Source organism: Diabrotica virgifera, chromosome 3, assembly GCF_917563875.1.
Source record: "Diabrotica virgifera virgifera chromosome 3, PGI_DIABVI_V3a".
Classification (NCBI taxonomy): Eukaryota; Metazoa; Arthropoda; class Insecta; order Coleoptera; family Chrysomelidae; genus Diabrotica; species Diabrotica virgifera.
The window spans coordinates 120,790,116-120,811,829 of NC_065445.1; the positions used below are offsets into that span (position 1 = coordinate 120,790,116).

Consider the following 21,714-nt stretch of genomic DNA (forward strand, 5'->3'; position numbering starts at 1 on the left):
GCAATAAGTGTATATTTTATAAATTAATATTTCAACTGCGAAGGCGGCCCAGGTAATTGTATAATTACGAGAGCGCTATAGTCAGAAGACTGCCCGTTGCCTTCTTATGACGTAGTCTGCAGTCTCAAGAGCTTACCGTCCATACCAGGAGATCGGTAGCTACAGTCAACGACAAGTTTTGGGCAACGAGTAATGACACAGATGGATGATCGATTCATTATCCTGATTCCATTATCCATATTCCGATTCTTCAGGAATCAGTCAGAAACTTAATAAGGTCCTTAAAATCTCGCATGGAAAGTGTAATACAACGCAGAGAAGGAAATACTCAGTATTAATTTTGATTTTTTATGTTAATTTACTTTTATATACATTACATAATGACTTTCATTCATAACAAGTTTTCTCACATACAATATTAAGAGGCCAAATTCGCGTCATCAAAATTACTTCGGGAGATAGTAGCACACCCTTTTTCGAAAGTTCTGCGAAACTTTGGCAACAGTGCGTCGGGTATATTTGACACTAAGATGACGGCTCAATATTGTGACAAAATACTCATAGGCGCGCTAAATGAAAGTAATAGAAAACAATTTTAAAGTAAATAAATATTTATAAAAATAAGCCAAAATAGTTGAAAATTTTATTAAAAGCGTGTATTTTGGTTTTTTTATTTAAATTTAAAATTTAAATTTTAAACTATTGATGATATTTCTAGAATAAAATATCCTCCTAAAACTTTATATACTCGCATTAGAATGCGAAATATTTTACGTAAAATATACTTACCTACAAAACTCACAATATTAATAATAAAATTTATTTTTTCAAATAGTCCGACAACTTGGTTCTATTACACAAAAATATATTAAATTAATTATAAACAAGCACTACTTTCCTACGGATTAACATTAACGAATTCCAATATTTTATAAAATAATACACTACTGCACTGAACAGATATCGATATAGATAACAGCAGAACAGGTATAAAAACGGTGATGTTATACTTGACGCAGGTTTGTTAAAATGATAGTGACTATTTCTCTATGTTGCCTAATTCGTTATAATATTTTTAATTTCTTGTAATAGATGCAGTTCCAATGTGACACAAAATGTAGGCATGGGATAAAAAAGTTTATTTGAAGAAAGTGTATTTTTTGTTCTTCTTAATGGCAGTACAGGCTCGTTTTTGTAATATTTTATTTAGAAATGGAGTAATTTCCACATACTAAAATATTTTTCAAATTGGGTCCCGTACCGCCATTCTTTACTATATGACAAATATGTGTGCCAAATAGCTTAACAAAATATTCAAAATTAAAGCTGCAATCTTGGAACGCGTTGTCCGTTTTGATGACGCGCTGATGACATGTAGCTTCTGTTATCTTTGTAATGTTCTTTAGTTACTAACTTTATAAACATTGGTGTCATTGCAGTAAAAATTACTTCTGTTCACAATATTTTACTTCTAAATTTACATATGTGGATAGACACTTGCCAAACAGCGTAGTCAAATAAAATAACCTTAATAAATAATATAAACTTAAATAATAACTTATTTTACTTTTGAGTAGATTTTTTGGCTCGCAAGTGTATATGATATTGGTCCACCGGAATATATACAGAATCGTTTAATCGACAGACTGACATTAATCATTGTTCTACCAAATAATATAGTCGAGGAAATAAAGCTGAAAAAATGGCAAAACCTCGCAATTTTTTCGTCCAGCATCGATTTGTACAAAAATTTGGAATTAGCTTCATTACACTCTCTAGTTCATTTTCTATATTGAGCCGTTGTACGCTTTTGGTTTTTTAAGGGTTAAAACTACCCCTAATTGTAAAAAATTATAAAATAACATTTTAAACTTTAATGTTGTCAACATTTGGTTCTTATTAGTTACATAATGATTGTTTTATGCTTTAAGATATACTATCATAATATTTCAACCCTTAAAACCACCCTTGTTGGAGCTATATATAAAAAATTTACTACCCTAAAAGAATAATTTCGGCTTGCATCGATTTACATAAAAATTTGGGATTAGGATCATCTCACCCTGTACTTCATATTCTATATCATGCTTAAGGGCGTTGATTATTTTTAGGGGTGCAAACTACCCCTTACTGTCAAAAATTATATAAAAACATTGTAAACTTTAATATGGGTAAAATTTGGTTTTGATTGGTTAAATAATGATTGTTTTATACTTTAGGATATAATATCATAATATTTCAACCCTTAAAAACCACCCTTAATAACATTACAGTTTTTACAAGTAGATATTTTAATAGATTATACAGAAAAAAAATAGAATTAAAGAATTACAAAAATATTTATTTACACAAAAATACTAATTTACAAACATGTACAAATACAAATAGTTTTTAAGTCATCTTCCAGTATACGAACCTTTTCTGTGGTATTCTTTTTCTCATGATCATCTTTCAGTGCGTCACAGTTTTTCGATTTCTTTCTAACGCATTAAATTGTATGTGACAGAAAAAAACGCACGTCGGTGATTACATTTCGTCGGTGACATATAACATTTATTCTAGTTATTCTAGTTGTCGATAGATGGCGCCATAATAAAAAAATATTTTTTTTAATTAGATAATAATATTACAAATATAATCTGTATAATTTATAAGACTATACAAATCAAAGAAAATACCATTTTATACAGCGTGTCTACTTAAGTTGGAAACATATGAGAAACTGTTTTATTATTAATTTTACGAAAAAAAGTTATTCTTGATAAAAAGTTCTGCATGCTCTAAAACCTAAGATTCAATCATTAGATATCAAATTTTATCAATATTATACGAGGTATGTCAAAAAATATGAATTTCGTTCAAGGGTAGAGTACCTTTATTTCTCTGAATATCGAAAATTCTTATTATGGAAAGTTGTTTGGAATTAAAAACCAAGATCAAATATGCAATTACATGCTTCTAATTGAAAAAAAAAAATTTACAAATTTTTCTCAAATTTATGAATACCCAACATCGTTTTTATTTATTACAAATATAATACTTAACTCTTTTATTATTCATTTTACGAAAAAAAATTATTCTTTATAAAAAGCTCTGCATGGTCTAAACACTTAGATACAACCATGATATATCAACATTTTTTAATTTTATACGAAGTGTGTCAAAAAATATGAATTTCGCTAATGAGTATAGTATGTACCTTTATATTTCACAATATTTCAAATAGAACGATGTAATTTCATATTGAAACATTGTTTTTAATTCTAAACAACCATTTGTAATAACAATTTTCAATATTGTGACAAATAAAGGTACTTTACTCCTGAGTGAAATTCATATTTTTTGACATAACTCATATAAAATTAATAAAATGTGATATTTGATGATTGCATCTTAGGGCTTAGGAAATACAGATATTTTTATAAAGAATACCTTTTTTTCGTAAAAGTAATAATAAAAGGATTATCTTATGTGTAATAAATAAAAACGAAGTTAAGTATCCATAAATTTGAGAAAAGTTGGGAAAATATTTTTTTTCAAAAATAAAAATGTATACCATTTTTATTCAGTTGCAATGCGAATGCAAAACAATCTTATTTTTCAATTAGAATACGGAGCGCAGTCCAGCACTCTGAATCGTATACATTTTTATTTTTTATTTTTATCCTACTCCTATAGATTAACTAGGTCCACTTTCCGTTGGAACTTTACCAAGCTGCAGACGGGGGTTGTGAATTGCATAGTGTAGAATTCCTTCCCTTTTGTCTTCACTGCAGCATCCATCTGGCTTGCATATTGTAGAAGCTTTGGAGGTGTCACCAGGGAAATGGACCAATAAGTTTTCAATTTAAAAATCTTTTAGTAATATTTTTAATATTTTTCAATATTATTAATGTCGCTATTAGGATTGAAACTTTACCTTATTTTTTTTTCAATTAGAAGCATATAATGCATATTTGATCTTAGTTTTCAATTCCAAACAACTTTTCATAATTAGAATTTTTGATATTCAGAGAAATAAATATACTTTACCCTTGAACGAAATTAATATTTTTTGACATACCTTGTATAATATTGATAAAATTTGATATTTAATGATTGAATTTTAGGTTTTAGAGCATGCAGAACTTTTTATGAAGAATAACTTTTTTTCGTAAAATTAATAATAAAAAAGTTTCCCATATGTTTCTAACTTAAGTAGACACGCTGTAAATGCAAGAAACACATTTGATTTGTTTTTATTCCAAATTGAAAATAAAATGTGACAACTGTCAGATTTAACTAAAATGTCATGTTAGTATAAATGTCATAAATGTGTATTATCACGGACTTACCCTTTTTCCTATCATTTGTTATGCATTGAAAAATGCTCATGAAAAGGACAATATTATACATACCTTGAAAATTATCCATAAGCGGACTATCCGAATTTTTGGAAAAAAGTGGGTTTAAAGGGCTCGAATAAGGGGGTGTTTGCTCGTAAATAGAGGTTTTAAATAGCTATATCTCGCTAACTGTTCACTGTAATGAAAATCTAACTGTAACTCCAATTTTTCTAAAATTAGCCCTATTAAATAAGTCAAACTTCTTGGATGTATTGATAATACAAATATAAAATGAATTACAGAAAAGTGAAGATCAATTTTTAGTTAGAAGGGTAGTTATGGGGTTGTTTTCACTAATTTTTTCATAGAGAAAAGCAGGTTATTTTTTAAAAAGCCTAGCCGTATACTTGAAAAAATATTATTTACGTTTTCCTCGAAAAATGCAAAGTTTTTCCGTTATTTTACTTTGAATATTTCAAATTATGCATTTGACGAAAAAAGCTAACTTTTAACATGCCGTATCTCGGTTTGTATTGGTCTTAAAGATATTACAGAAAAATAATTTGGTTTGTGTTACTAAAAGATACAATTTTGGTATCTACAGTTTTTTTTATTATATGCATATTTTTCGTGGTATTCTCAAAAACCCTCTAAAAAATCGATTTTTTCATCGAAAAACTGTTACTTTCAAGCGCGAATAACTAGAAAAATATTAGTTTTACGAAGAAAATGTAAAGAACATTTTTTTTAGAATTACTTTTTACATCGATTTACATGGTTAAAAAGTAATAAAAATTTCCCGGCCCTGAGATGGGGTGGCAACCACCCCCAAGGTTTTAGCGTAGAGCGGCATGATATAGAAAATGATCCTTGGACTATTCCCTACCTTCTGTGAAAATTTCAAGTAAATCCATGCTGGACGAAAAAATTGCGAGCCAAAATGCTTCATTTCCTCGACAAATAACATTGTTATCAACAGTTTCCAAATGACACATCAATTATCTTACCAGTAATTTTTACATTTTCTCTAATACCCTTCTCGTTAGCTTGCCTATGTAGTTTGGATAAAATCGGTGAAGGCGTTATCAAGAAATCCCTTAAGCAGTATATCGAAGTCGAAGCTATATTTGGAAACTTTTGGGCGAGATTACCCAAACCTTCTAGGCACACCATCAACAGTGGCATGTGTGCTATAACTAATCGGTATCCATGATTCGAATTGATTTTTTCTGTTAATCTACCGCAAAGACTGTCGGCACCTAAAATTAGTGTAAAAGGTTTAAAACATTGTAAAGGCAACGATGTTAGTAATTATTCCCTTAATATTTGAGTAATTTTTAACAAATAATAAATTACACTGTTTGCATGAGATACGATAGTAATATAACTCTTTAACATTGACTATATATCCCAGAATTTTTAGGCTAGTGCCTCAAGTGATTTTTTTTATATTATGTGGGTACCACTAACTAACAGCATTGGAGGATAGGCCAAAATTAAAGCTCAAGGTATGTGTCAAATGTAAGTCTTACTTGTGTGTTTTCATGTGACACCTACGTTGTGGTTGAGTGACGACTGTATTTTACAATAAATATTGTATAATATCGCTTGTGTATGAAAATAGGGAAAGTGATAATATACATTAATCACAAAAAGTATCGCATAATTTTTAAAACAGAAAAAAGTTTAAAAGTAATTTTTAATTTTTATAATAAAAGGCCAACGCCGTAGTAGAAAATTCAATAGAATCTACGACTTGGTCTGGAATAACTGGCGTCTGATCGACCTATGGAGGAGCGGTATGGCAAGGGATAAGGGCTTGCGGCTTGGTGATACTCCTCCATAGATCCCTACCGAAGGGCGTTGAAGCCTAAGCACGGTATATATATATATTTAATATTTAGCAGAATGTTATAATACTCGTAGTTATAATACTTCGAAGTGGAAGGTCAACAATAGATCAAATATTTACCATCCGACAAATATTAGAAAAAAACTGGGAATTCAACCGAGATGTACACCAAATCTTCGTAGATTTCCAGCAAGCATATGACTCGATAAAAAGAAGCACACTATGGCTAGCAATGCTAGAAATGGGAATACCAAGAAAATTAGTGCAGCTCACTCAAATGTGCGTGGCAGACTCATATGCACAGGTAAAGATAGGAAACAGAACATCGATGCCATTTAGTATAACATCAGGGCTTAGACAAGGAGACCCTTTATCACCATTGCTATTCAATTTGGCTTTAGAATACGCAATAAGTAAAATATCGTCTGAACTAACAGGGGGATTCGCAAATCGAGGATCAAAACTATTGTTGGCCTTTGCCGATGATCTAGATGCAGTCGCTCATTCTACAAGAGACGTAAGAGAGGTGTTTTCACAGCTCGAGGAGGAAACAGGTAACCTGGGCCTTCGAATAAATGAAGAGAAGACGAAATATATGCTGGTGACCAAAAATCCAAGACCAAGAGTTAGGCAGAACGTAACTATTAATGACCACAACTTTGAAGTAGTAAAAGAGTTTAAATATCTGGGAGCAGTAATCACAGAGGACAATCACATAGAAAAAGAGGTCTCAGCAAGAATAGCTGCGGGAAATAGAGCATTATACTCCCTATCATCATTATTAAGATCTAAGCTGCTGAAAAGACAATCTAAATTAAGACTGTACATGTCAATTATTCGCCCAGTTGTTACATATGGGAGTGAAACATGGACTCTACATCAGCGAGAAATAAATAAATTGCTGATATTTGAAAGGAAAGTCCTCAGAATGATATTTGGTCCTCAAAGAGATGAATTGACAGGAGAGTGGAGAAGGCGCCGCAATGCTGAATTGGTGACTCTATATGGTACTGAAAACATCGTCAGACATATAAAAGCTAATCGGATAAGATGGGCAGGTCATGTAGTAAGATCAGAGGAAGACAGAGTGCTAAAGACAGTGTTCTTCGAGAGACCAGACGGTAGAAGATCAGTGGGCCGTCCCAGAAAAAGATGGAAGGATGATGTTGAAACCGATCTATCTAGGATTGGGGTACAACAATGGCAAATCGAAGCGCAAGATCGCAGACGATGGAGGGCCATAGTGGATGCGGCGAAGACTCACCCCGAGTTGTAAAGCCAGTCAAGAAGAAGAAGAAGATAATACTCGTAGTTTTGGTTTAATATTCGTCTATGGTCTCCTACAATCCCATAACATTTAAGTTTTGGGATCAAGTCTGCTTGATTTTTCAATGAGGAGGTGCGTTCTTAGAAAAAAAAATAAGTAATTTAACATCAGAACAAGCAGCCCAAATCGTAGCTTTAATTGGAGATGGATGATCGCAGTATTATAATGCTGATGTTCTGGGAATCCACCAATCCAGCATTTCAAGAGCTTTCACATGGTATAGAGAAACTGGAACTTACACAAGAAGACCAGTTCCCAAACGTTCCCAAGCGAGATCTGCGAACGCATACACTGATCGTAGAATGGGTTCAATTGGCGGTCTCTCGCTTATAAGCGTGCTTCACAAAACTGTCCACGCAGTTTGCCGGTGCAGGTTGTGTCTCGCTTAGGATCAATTTGCGCCGGGGCTTAAGGTTTGCATGAGAACATGCTGATTAAAAGATATTAACGACTGGGGTAATATTCTATTTACTGATGAGTCAAGATTTGCACTTTGTGGATAATAGACGTATTCCAGTTTACAGACGCGTCGGTGCGTGATTTGCTCAGTGTAACATAAGAGCAGCCAGAAATTTTGGAGCTCTCTTGATTATGATATGCTTTGCAAGTCACATAAATAACAGTGTTTCGTAGGGGTCCCTGACAACTGATCGGTATATAAGAGAGGTTCTGGAAGAAAATGTCGTGCTTTTTGTTCCAATTATTGGAGATAATTTCGTTTTTATGCAAGACAATGCTCACCCGCAATGCAATATCTTCAAGAGGTTGGTATTCAAGTTCCCGATTGGTCAACGGTCAGCTCAGACCTAAACCATCTTGAGCATGTTTGGGACTACCTAGAAAGACGAATAAGAGCCCATATCGTCGCTCCATATAAGCTTGATGAACTGGGAAATGCTTTAACGGAAGGATGGGAAAATTTGGATTTGGAGTACATACAGCCTCTGATAAGAAGCCTTCCACACATATTCTGAGAGACGTCATAAGAGCCAGAGGTGGTAATACCATATACTAAGATTTTCAATTTTTCCTTGAAATTTCTTATTTCATAAATTTGTATTTTTTATTTTTGTTAGATAATTATTTTAATTTTTTTGGCCAGTTAATCTTTGATTTTTCATTTTACTGGAGTAAACCACTGTTAAAAAAATGCCTACGTTTCATTCCCTGACATTTTCAAAAAATTTTAGGAGATACTAATCAAAACTTCTAGACCAGCGGTTCTCAATCTGTGGTACATGTACCACTGGTGGTACATGTACCACTGGTGGTACATTTCATTTTTTGAGGTGGTACACAAAACGCAAAAACGGTAAAAATCAGCACCTCTATTCTAGTTAATTAGATCACCTAGTTAGATATGTATTTCAGTTAGGTGGTACCAAAAATAATAAAAAGTATTTGGTGGTAAATGACAAAAAAGATTGAGAACCGCTGTTCTAGACTTAATAAATTTATGCGATACTTTTTGCGACGTGTGCATTTATACAGGATAGCCGGACGAAATCGAAACAGAGCCAGTAGGTTTGTTCTAGCATCAGTTTCAAACGGTTTGAAACCATCAGCAAATAGTCGACCAGCGCGAGTAGAGGGAATAGCACTGGTGACTGTATTATTATGTTCTCTCACTGACCAACTGTTTGCTGATGGTTTCTGACTAGTTTGACTGTTTGCTAGAACAAACCTATTATCAGGAACTAAAATTATTTTTTACTGAGAAACTCAGTAACAAGTCAGTTTTTTTATTAAAGGGGGACACAATTTTCCGGTATTTTCGATTATTTTACTTAAACCCATAAGCGATAGTAAGAATAACCCCAAGATTTTTTAATTACAATGGGAGTCAAATAAAATATCGTTACTTATAAAAACAAATATCAAAGGAATAATTACTTAATACTAGCAACTAATAATTATGGATAAACTGTTAAAACGGTACACGTTATTATCACTCAAATAAATACATACAGAAAAATCTGGACATAGCAACTACTTTCTACTTATTGTAACGTCATAGTCAATGTTGGAAGCTTGATGTAAGAAGTTTACACAAATATCTTAAAATATAACACAACATAACCAACAAATGCAGTGTGACTTCTAAATTTAAGGTTCTATACATAGACATATATATATATATATATATATATATATATATATATATATATATATATATATATATATATATATTAACATAGACAGAGTGTCATGTTCAGCGAAGAGACGACACCATCTTTTTTTTGGCTCAGTGCTGTTTCACTCTTACGCATAGTAAAGCTGCGACAGTAGGCCTCCCCTTCCGTGCATATACCCCCACTGAGTTTCATGTTAGTTTCTCGATACAATGTACTAGAAAGAGATACCACAAACCTTTCCCGAGAGATCTTCATAGACATCATAAGGATAGACAAGGCATACTGAGCAAAATAGCGTAACGCGCGGACAGTCGATCGGTGGTCTATATATCTCTTTTTACAAAGCGATCCCGCGCATGTGACAGACAAATATGGCTAGACCACTCAAAGTGAATGACGTCCTTGATACTGGCGTTACACCTCGATGCACAGAGCGGCACATACCTTACCTAGTCTATTTTTATTATGTCTATGGAGATCTTATCGTCAGGAAGCGCGGAGGGTAGGCTCAGTATATGTTAATATATACGTCCGTAGTTCTATATATATTTAGGACTGATTCATCCCCACTATAAAAACTGACAAGTAACAGCCGATTTGCACTAGTTGCAAATTGCAACCACAATATTCTAACAACAGTCTACATATATGTCATGTTTTCACTTCAAACGTGGCTTCAGTTTATGCTACTTTATTAACGGTAGAGGAATATAGCTGTTCATTGGTTACATTGTGTTAAAGGCATATACAACTTTTTATTACAGGTAAAAAGTTTTGTCTTGATCGATAAAAGGTGAGTCACAGCAATTGTAGGAAGCTTAAACTGCATCTTGCAAAATCAAAACTCAAGGTGAAATATATAATCAAATCAAATATTAGTAATTTAAAAAATAGCTCATATTATTTGTAATTTACAAAACATTTTGTGTTTAGAGAAAGGCCGTACTCTTCACTAGCTTTCACAATTACATTAACAAGCTCATGTAGAAGAGATTAGGCTATCAGTACTGCGTCATGAGCAAATCTCAGATTGTTAATTGAGCTTTCATTAATTTTAATGCCATAATTCTAACCATCCAAGGTCTCTTTAATTTCCCAGTGTGATATTAATTGCATCCTTTTTGGATGTGATAAAAATAAATCACTATCAGCTATATTTTCTGAGAACCTTGTAAAAAGTAATGTGCAACTTCCAGTAAACATAACCCATCTCCTGTCACTCAATCAGAAATCAATATTTAAACTCGTAGGTAATCATCTATACGCTTCCGGATATATAATTTAAATTTGTAACAGTTAAATTTCAATTCACAAATATACCATAAATATAACTTATGTTAATATAATCATTAAAAAATCTGTGGCAAATGGACTAGTTTCCTTGCCAAACATGACCATCATCATCATCAAGATATTATTAAAAATATTTTCTGAGTATATGTTAAAAAGGATTGTAGAAAGCACATAACTTTGACAAATCCCTCTCTTTATTTCTGTATCTTCGGTGTTCTTTCTGATGTTTCGTGGCTGGTGTCGCTGATGCCCATGATGTCGTACTCATGATACATATCGTGGGCGTACTGGGAAAATCCACTAACTCACAAAAGTAAAGTTTTGAGAAAAACGCATTTAAACATTATTATACCTTATGGCTTACCTCTTAAAAATCGAGTACACTGGCTGTTCAAGTTTTGGTATTTGGATATGTTTTTGAAGGATGTTAACCACAGGTGGTGTGTACATACATGTACATAAAAATATTTAGAAAATCGAGTCAGTCGATTTTCTTTGTCATTGAATGTACCGATTTAAGCACGGTGGATGACAAATTTTGAGATATACGGTGTTTGCTGTTTGTCCAATTTGTTAACATATTGATGTTTGTGGATTTAATGGTATTAAAATGTCAAAATTAAAAACATGGAGTTAGTGGATTTTTCGAGTACGCCCACGATATGTTTAATCGTTGCATCTCTTGTATTACATTTTGTAGTTTCCTAGGTTCATATAAAATCCTGGCATTCCATATATGTACTGATTTTAAACAGGTTTTTATTTTTATTTTAGATACTATTAGTAACTTTAATTAATTTCTCCATATTTTAATCTATCGTTTGAAAAAAATGTATTGTTGTATGAAGCCTATAACTAATTACAATTTAAAACTTATGAACGTAATATTTTACGTATCTATAAAGAAAATATATTTGCAAAAAACATTTAATAAATTCCATTTTTTTATACATTTTTACGGATTTACAAACTTCCTAATATTGACGGTGACGTCATGCTTTATTAAAAAAAAAAAACAAGACAAAATTGTATCAAAATATTCAGTTATATCGTCAACAGCGGAATCAATACCATATTTTCATTTAAAGTTTGTGAAAAACCCTCTCTGAACTTATATTACATATTTGTAAAACTGATATAGTGTCAATCCTTTCTGGAAATTCTAAATACATATTATGTTACCTTGATTATTTTGTTGCTAAAAATTGATATGACACTAGGTCGATGTTAGAGGTTAGAGGATTCACTTTAAGAGAACATATATGGCAGTTTGCCCGATGAGTGATTCAAACCATCTCAAGAGTTGGTTTAGTGACATAGTGTCATATCAATTTTACAATTTATTATTATTACCACGTAATTCAAAGGTTTTATTAACCAAAATGGTACTAGCCTAGTTTCAACTACTAATAGAATGTTTCACTGATGATGGTCCGACTGAAAACATTCTGAAGAATTGTAATCTGTTTGGATGAATTTTAATTTTTTTTTAAATAAATTATACCGTCATATTATATTCGAAAGTTTTTACTTCACTGTAAGTTTGTTGTAAACTATGGTATACAGAAAAACTACTAGGATTTTCACTTTTTATTGAAAATAATGTCAAACGTCATTTATGAAGGACTTAGACCACACGCTAAAAAATAGTTGGCAAATAGCAATGAATGAATGGGAAAAGAAAAGTATTTTTGAAGTGTGTACAATTATTTAATTTCCTAGCTAAACGCTTTCGGCTTACAAAATCATCTTCGTGGTCAATTTGATCAAAGCTCTGAAGAGCTATAGTACCTAGAGATGTTGTACCTACATACATCTGATAAAGAGCTAGTAGAAGCCCTGGCAATAAAATTGGCACTTCAAGTGTCTGTTTATAGTTACACGACTGAGGTGTCATTTTATTGCTAAACAACTCACACCCAATGCTTTATTGTTACCCAATGGCACCCAACGATCTATATGGTTGATTTATCGTTATAGCCTACTTTTCACTATTTGCGAACGTACACTCATGTCTATTTAGTAATTCTTACAAATTTTTCATTATAAACTATTATTTTTTTAATGTTGACTCCGAGAGTGTGTTTTTACGGGCTATATCTATAAATAATAGTTAGGATTTTGCCAAATTATTAAGTAGTCCTGTCGCCAGGGGGGAGGGGGGTTCAACGGCCTCCTTTATTCAGATGGACTTAACCAAGTTTTTTATGTATTTTGACCCGTAGACACGAATTTTTTAGGTAACAGTTGATATGGATGTCTATAAGATTGTTATAAACGAAGAACTTGAGGAATTACATAACAACGATTTTTCGCAAAACAAAACATTTTTTTTTGTATTTTTTGGGTCATTCTAAACAAAAAATGTTCGTACAAGTTTTTCGTAGGATGCATAGTTTTAGAGATAAACGCGGTTGAACTTTCGAAAAATCGAAAAATTGCAATTTTTGAACGCGAATAACTTTTGATTAAAAAATAAAATAGCTATTCTGCTTACCGCATTTGAAAGTTCAAGTCAAATTATGCCGGTTTTGATTATTTGCATTGCTAAAAATTTTTGTTTTATTGTTAAACAAAGCTATAAACACATAGTGCTTGAGTGATGTTTTCAATGCATCTCTCATTAAATCGAACGGGTAGGCGCGCCTACAAACAGGCAATTTTTACGTAGCATGCATTGAAACGCCTGCATTTGGCACGGGTCAAAACTCTCAAACACTATTTGCTTATAGCTTTGTTTGACAATAAAAAAAACTAATTTTTAGTAATGCAAGTAATCAAAACCGATATAATTTGGCTTGAAATTTCAAATGTTGTAAGCAGAATTGCTATATTATTTTTTAATCAAAAGTTATTCGGGTAAAATTGCAATTTTTCGATTTTTTTAAAGCTCAACCGCGATTATCTCGAAAATTATACATCCTACGAAAAAACTTGTAAAAACATTTTTCGCTTAGAATGGCCCAAAAAATACAAAAAAATGTTTTGTTTTGCGAAAAATCGCTGTTCGGTAATTCCTCAAGCTCTTTGTTTATAACAATCTTATCGACATTCGATCAACTGTTACCCAAAAAATTCGTGTTCTACCTGTCAAAATACATAAAAAAAACTTGGGTAAGTCCATCTGAATAAAGGAGGCCGTTGTACCCCCCCCCTTGGTGACAGCACTAAAGTTATTTAACTTATCGAAGACTTTTTCAGAATGTAATAATTATTAATGTATTTAATTATTAAATAATAACGTTGACGATTCTGTTGATTCCACTGTTGGCAGATAATTTATACGCGTTTGGGGTGCAAACCTAGGAAAGTAACAAGCTCTCCAAATACAAAATAGGATGGTTGTAATCAAACACATAAAAATATCAAAAAAGGGGGCAAGGTTATTACAGAGGGTTACAAAAAATCAAAGGCAAAGCTTTTTTTCACCTAAAATTATTAATATGAAGTGCACTAAAGTAGTAAAATTATATTCAGAATCAACTGTAAAGAAACAAAGAACAGAAATTATTAAAACTATGACAAAAAAAAAACAAGTTAAAGTAAGAAAATTGATAAAATTTGAAAGGATGATTTTATGTTTAAATTAAGTAAGTTATGATATGTTACAGTGTATCTTATGAAGTTTTTTCTTTTACAATAACTTTTTGTAACCTCTTCTAAACTCTCATCCGTCAACAGCTCAGAATGGAGCAGAATCCTGGAACAGGCCAAGATCAAGCCTTAGCTTACATTTTATTTTCTACATATACTGGTTTTAGTTATTGACCTCTGTTTGCTATAACTGTAGACCTTATTGCTGTGTAGTAATATGTGTATTACTATACACCCAATTCTATACGGTATAAGCATCCTTGGGTATTAAAAATGGAGAAGTTTTTTAACTCCTTTAGTCCTTATTCGTTTAATTTTTTTAAAACATTGATCCGATCCAGGGCGGCAAATTTTAGAGAACAGCTAATTTTTGAAACTGACTTGGTCTACCAAGTGAGGGGGCCATGGTCACCTATCTTGAGCAAAATCCCTAGGGTCGGGCGTGCCACTATCACTGTCTTATTCGTTTCCCAAATCACTGATAAATTCTACATCTGATTGCTCAAGATCATTCTCCTTATCACTTTTATAAACTATCCGCTCTGAGCTCGTAGGTAGGGGGATAATTAAAAATTCGCGAGCGCCACTAGTGACAAGTCAGTGAACTTTAACTGGAAATTTGACGTTCTGCATTAAGAGTTGCATATAATTTTTACTAAATGTCTCATTTAAAAGGCCGACAGTTCCTTAAAATAAACAAAAAGTTTCTTTTGAAAGACATATTTAAAATTAAAAATCACACTAAATTTTTCCTTTTTTCACCCCTGTAACTGATTAAAATGAAACACAAATTTTCAGGGACTTTTGACCCTCGATAATAATGTAGTCTTTCATTCTGCGTTTAAATTTTTCAAATATACTTATTGGTTCTCTCAGGATTCGAAAAAAAGTAATGCATTTTAAAAGATTTGGTGCGAAATTTTACGTTTACGCTCTTAATTAATTATTTAGTGCAATAAATGCATAATTTAATATTTAAGAAGTATTATACTATAATTATATTAAATTATTATACTTTTTTGCAGAATAAATTGTTTCTAATATTATCTGTCAACATAAACTTCAAAACGATAAGCAAAATCTTAAAAATAATCATAATGAATAATAAATTCTGTACTTACTGATTGATAATAACTATCGATTACAATCCCATTACTTCTTTACGTTGTAAATATTACACGATACGAATTAAATAATAAGTTTGAAACAATTATTATTTGCTTTTCTCCTTTCCTCGTAAAATTTCCGGCCGAAACAGTAAGTCATCCGCTAGATGGCGATACCAGCCATACCAGCGAAACTCACAGAGGATAGGCAACACATTTCTCTTTCCAGCGAAATTTCCAACGAAAGTTGTACGAGTAATCCGCTAAGTAGGTGGCGATACCAGCGAAGCTCAGGGCGTATATGTTTTATTTCCGCCATTTTAGGGTAATATACACGAAATAAAAATGAAAATGTAAACGTGCTGAAACAAATGTATATTCGTGCGTCAATTGTTACGCGGCCACCTGTCGTGTTAGGGAATTGGCGTAACGCATGCGCATTGGTACAGGCGCAACGCATGTGCACATTATTACAAGAAAAACCCCACGCATATGTTTAATTTCAATGACGAGTCAGACTCGTTATCTGCAACTTTGGTTATTCATAACGATAACGAGTTTTATTCGTCAAATGTACCCAAGAGGTTAAAAGACTCAAACTTCATAAGATTATGACTTTTTTTTAAATTTATGTCTATATTGGTTTTAACAATGAAAGCATTTCAAATTAGAACAAAAAGTGTGTGCAACTAGTTGCAACAATAAGCAATAGTAAAGAGAAAAGCAGTAAGTAAAATATGTTTTCTTTTATTTAATAGGTATATATAGGTTATTTTAGCGTATTAGAAAATGTGAAAATGTGAACTATAGTAGTGTGCTTTCCCAACTTGTATTTGTTTGGAGTGTACATATATATTTGTTTTTTTAGATTGTGTAAACAAAATTTCCGCAAAAATTATCTACAAAAAAATTAAGACATAAAATATATAAAAAAGTAAATATAACCATAAGATATGAGAGACTTCTTAAAACGAGAAGCGAGATCAAACTTATTTGAAAAACTTTCATATTCTAGCAACTGTTTCATACAGTGTGACCCTTTTAGATTGTAAAATTTGTCTTAAATGTCAAGTAATAAAATATGTACTTCAAAAAGTGTTGCCTTGGTCGTCGCTTCAAATATTTAGTCGTTCGGAGTCGAACTATAAACAACAGTTACATTTTAAATTAAAAAAACCAAGTAAAAAAAATTTTCATCTGCACAAAATTTTAAATATCTCTTTAATTTTTCATAAAAATAGGTTTTCATAGTCAAATAAGGGAAAATTAGTGACTTTTTTTATTAACCCATTAACACCCAAATTAATTTTTTTGAATTTTTTGGCAATTCTTATACAGGGTGTTTCATTGGTAAAGTAACATACGTTAGCTGTAGAAAGAGGATACTTAGGCGGTCTCAAAAATACCATACTTAATGGGTCTTACTCCATTAATAACAAAGATACTGGGTGTTTTATCTATTTTGCCATTTTCTTAATTGGTTCATAACTTTTTGACCACACTGTATATTTATTTTATATTTGGCACGCAAATATCATTTAAGGCGTACAATAAATTAATTTCTTTAAAATTGTAAAAAATCCAGGTCCGGCTTAAAAGATATTGGAAAAATGTTCCGACCCCAAAACAACACCCTGTACATTAAATTTTTTTAAAATGGATTTTTCAGTTGAAAAGAGGATGAAAAACTAAATTCAGTGGTATACTTTGAATTTTCGGCAAAATGATTTTTCTGGTGAAATTTGGAATTTGAATTCTGAAATTAAGTGAATTGCGAGAGCTCTAAGTAGAAAAAAATTGATATACAGCTTACAACTTGTCAACCACACTGTATATTTAACACGCGAATATTCTTTTAGGTGTCCAGTCAATTAATTTAATTACAATTATAAAAAATCCAGGTCGGGATTAAAAAATATTGTATAAATGTTCCAAACCAAAAAAACACCTTGTATATTAAATTTTTTTAACATGGATTTTGCATTTGAAAAGGGGATGAAAAACAAAATTAGTGGTATACTTTGAATTTTCGACAAAATGATTTTTCTGGTAAAAATTTGAATTTGAATTCTGAAATTATGTGAATTGCGAAGCTCAAAGTAAAATAAATTAAAATATGACTTAATTTTAATTAATACCATTATTTAATCTAAATTGGTAAAATATTAACATTTGCACACATAACAATAATTTTTGATGACCCCCTCTGTGGCTCAGTGGTAAGAGCGCCTACCTTTGGATCGAAAGGTCCGAATGGTCGTGAGTTCGAATCTCACCAGGGTCAGAAATTTTTCGTTTATTATAAATTAATAAATGAAAATAGTTTCTGTCCTTGTGGGATCGGCACTCACCGGAGGGACCGCAGACGTTCGGATACAATTAGCGTCTCTTTGCAAAGACAATGACGTCGACTTTGCAATGTAACAAGACACTTATTTAACACACACAGTACACATGACGCTAGGTACCTAACTACAAAAATTTACCGTACCTACGTATAAAAAAAAAATAATTTTTGATGGTGGTAATTTTGAATAAGTACTTTAGTTTTGAGTAGTGATTAGGCTGCAAATTTTCGCTGTTTTATTATAATTTTTAGCTATTTTGTTGATTAAAGTGATGTATTCTTTATTGACCCTTTATTATTTATTCATTATTTAAAGATGAATATTGCCAAAAACTATTTTTCACACATAATAAAAAAACACTAAAATATTAACATTTTACCAATTTAGATTAAATAAGGGTATTAATTAAAATTAAGTCGCATTTTAAATTTTTCTACAAGACGTCTCGCAATTGACATAATTTTAGAATTCAAATTTAAAATTTTACCAGAAAAATCATTTTGTCGAAAATTCAAAGTATACCACTAATTTTGTTTTTCATCCTCTTTTCAAATCCGAAATCCATTTTAAAGAAAATTAATATACAAGGTGTTTTTTTGAGTCGGAATATTTACACAATATTTTTTAAACCGGACCTGGATTTTTAATAATTGTAAATAAATTAATTGATTGGACACCTAAAAGAATATTCGCGTGTTAAATATAAAGTCAATATACAGTGAGGTTGACAAGTTGTAAGCTGTATTTCAATTTTTTTCTACTTACAGCTCTCGCAATTCACTTAATTTCCGAATTCAAATTCAAAATTTCACCAGAAAAATCATTTTGCCGAAAATTCAAATTATACCACTGAATTTAGTTTTTCATCCTCTTTTCAACTGAAAAATCCATTTAAAAAAAATTTAATGTACAGGGTGTTGTTTTGGGGTCGGAACATTTTTCCAATATTTTTTAATCCGGATCTGGATTTTTTACAATTGTAAATAAATTAATTTATTGTACACCTTAAATGATATTTGCGTGCCAAATATAAAATAAATATACAATGTGGTTAAAAAGTTATGAATCAATTAAGAAAATGGCAAAATAGATAAAACACCCAGTATCTTTGTTATTAATGTAGTACGATCCATTAAGTATGGTATTTTTGAGATCGCCTAAGTGTCCTCTTTCTACAGTTAACGTATGTTACTTTCCCAATGAAACACCCTGTATATCTTAAAGATGTTGGTTAAAACTAACTAAAAATATTTTTTTTGTAAAATGTATGTACAGGGGTTAAAAAAATGCTGATACGTTTAGGTTCATTTTATTGCAAAAATTAAAACTAAAATTACATGTTGTTAAATAAAAATTACAACATGTCATATTATTCATTTTGTATGGAATGCTGCAAAACAATTAAAACATTTACGTTTTGCTACGTTACGTTTGCTACGTTACATTTTTGGTACACTGTTCCGCCATTGCTTACATTTATTTGCTACGTTACATTTTTGGCACACTGTTCGGCCAAAAGATTTACAATCTGTACCTGCACATCGTCTTCTTCGGCAAGAAACTCTTATATGAAATGATTTATACCATCAAACCGTACATCTGAAAATATATTCTTGTTAAGAACAATTCTTCTAGCTCTTTTTGCTGCGGTACCATCTAGATTTTAGACGGGAAATCGTACAAGTTTCTTTAAACAAGTTGGACACCAGCATTTGTAGAACAAATTGTCAGTACTGAGTTGGCGTCCAACGAACTTGTAGAATACTGTTATTTTTTTCAATCACTTGTTCATACTTCCCTCGAGCCTCTTTTTTAAACATATTTTTGCTAATCAAAGTACATGATGGGGGTATACGATTTTCTCGCATCCTGCCTACCGCTCCATATCCTAGATTGCGAAGGTAGAAAAACAAGTTTAGGCCGGTAAACAAGTTATCTGTATGTAAAACATGATATATTCGGTTCTTGTAGTTCTTGTAATATAAGAATTAATGATGTTGACGCTTTTCCAAACAATTTAACAATTTCTCCTAAACGCCCACGGATACCATATGGTATCAAGATAATTTAGGGCTTTATATCCAAAACAAATTAAAACTGATTCAAAATTTTATGCTTAAAACAAATACTTGATCTATTTACATTACCGTTTATATCAAACTTTTACTAAAATATGCAATACTACTGCGAAAATATACTTGCGCCTGTCGAACATCCATAATTTCGACTGAAAATAAAAACTGTTCAAAAAAATTGCACACCAATAAAACAAAAAGCAGTCGGCTTACAAATGATACAGAATGAAAGTATGTCATGTCTGCTAATCTTGAAACTGAAAATATTCGAACTTCCTCTAAAACAATTCCAGTGGAGCCTCAATAATATTAAGAAGGATTGTGATACCATAACAATATGGTATCCGTGGGCGTTAATGGGTTAAAAAAGAGCCCCCCGCCAAATAGACGTTACAGAATTGTCATCAAATGTATTTATTAATAACTAGGTTTGAACAAATTGGAATGTGGAAACTTAATAAATCAATAGACACAAATGCAACACTTGCTTCTATTGGCGTAAGAAGAACGGATCCCGTATCAACTGATAGCCACGAAAACTTGACATTTTTACATATATATCTAAAAATGTTTTGTTTATCGATGAAACCACAAAAACAAACCATCATGTAACCGATGGTGCAAACATTAGTGATGTTGATTATAGCTACTTTCCAGTAATCGTTACAAGTCGTTACTTTTGTATAAAGTAATCATTTACAGTATTCGTTACTTTGATTACTTTTGTTACTTTTGTATTTGAGTACCGGTAATCATATCGAAAATCGTATTTCTCGGTAGATAGGTATTCCGATATAACAAGTAATCATTTACAGTATTCGTTACTTTGATTACTTTTGTATTTGAGTACCGGTAATCATATCGAAAATCGTATTTGTCAGTAGGTTGGTATTTTGTATAGGTATTCCGATATATCAAGTAATCATTTACAGTATTCGTTACTTTGATTACTATGATTTACTTTTGTATTTGAGTACCGGTATTCCGTCACACCCTTAAAACGCTTCATACCGATAACGATATTCGATAACACTCGTAAAATACCGGTCCCGTCCGTTACTCGCTGGGATACGATTGGTATTTTTTTATAGAAAGCAATCAAGTGTACTGGTTGTAGATACAATAGTCGTTACTCGCTCTAATACGATTGGTACGAAGTAACCAGAGTAATCGAAGTAGATACAATAGTCGTTAATCGCTCTAATACGATTGGTACGAAGTAATCGAGAGTAATCAAAGTATAGTATTTTTACTACAAAAGCGATATTACGTAGGTCAAAATTTTTGACGTAAGAGAACTGTCAAAACATTAGAATGTGACTTTTTATTATTGCCATGTTTATAATAAACATGGCAATAATGAAAAGTCACAATCTAATGTTTGCATCTGTGTATAGTAATCGTTACTTTCGGTATTCGTAAGTAACGAGTACTTTGTAACGAATAGTTACTTTTTCAACATCACTAGCAAACATACGAGTATTATCATTTAATGGGCACTGGAGAATACCTATGGGGTAATAATCTCCAAAAGCCAGTTTTTGGCAATAATCGAAACCTGGTGTGTGATGATAAACGTGCGAACTACCGGTTCACAGATTTTTTATTACGTTTAAACAACGACTGTTGGTACCATTCATGACTTACATTTAATAAACG

General features: G+C 31.7%; 1 protein-coding gene across 2 annotated transcripts in view; it reads right to left on the reverse strand.

Annotated features, from left to right (window-relative positions):
* The window catches only part of LOC114343580 (phosphatidylinositol 4-kinase alpha), a 218,426-nt gene that overhangs the window by 162,730 nt on the left and 33,982 nt on the right, over nt 1-21,714 (reverse strand). Inside the window, exons 6-7 of one of the 2 annotated variants that reach the window (XM_050645476.1) lie at nt 14,362-14,415; nt 5,333-5,584 (exon numbers count right to left, since the gene is read on the reverse strand). In XM_050645476.1, the coding sequence (XP_050501433.1) occupies nt 5,333-5,584; nt 14,362-14,415 (306 nt within the window). The remainder of the gene's footprint in view (nt 1-5,332; nt 5,585-14,361; nt 14,416-21,714) is intronic. The other variant, XM_050645477.1, reaches the window with a different exon arrangement.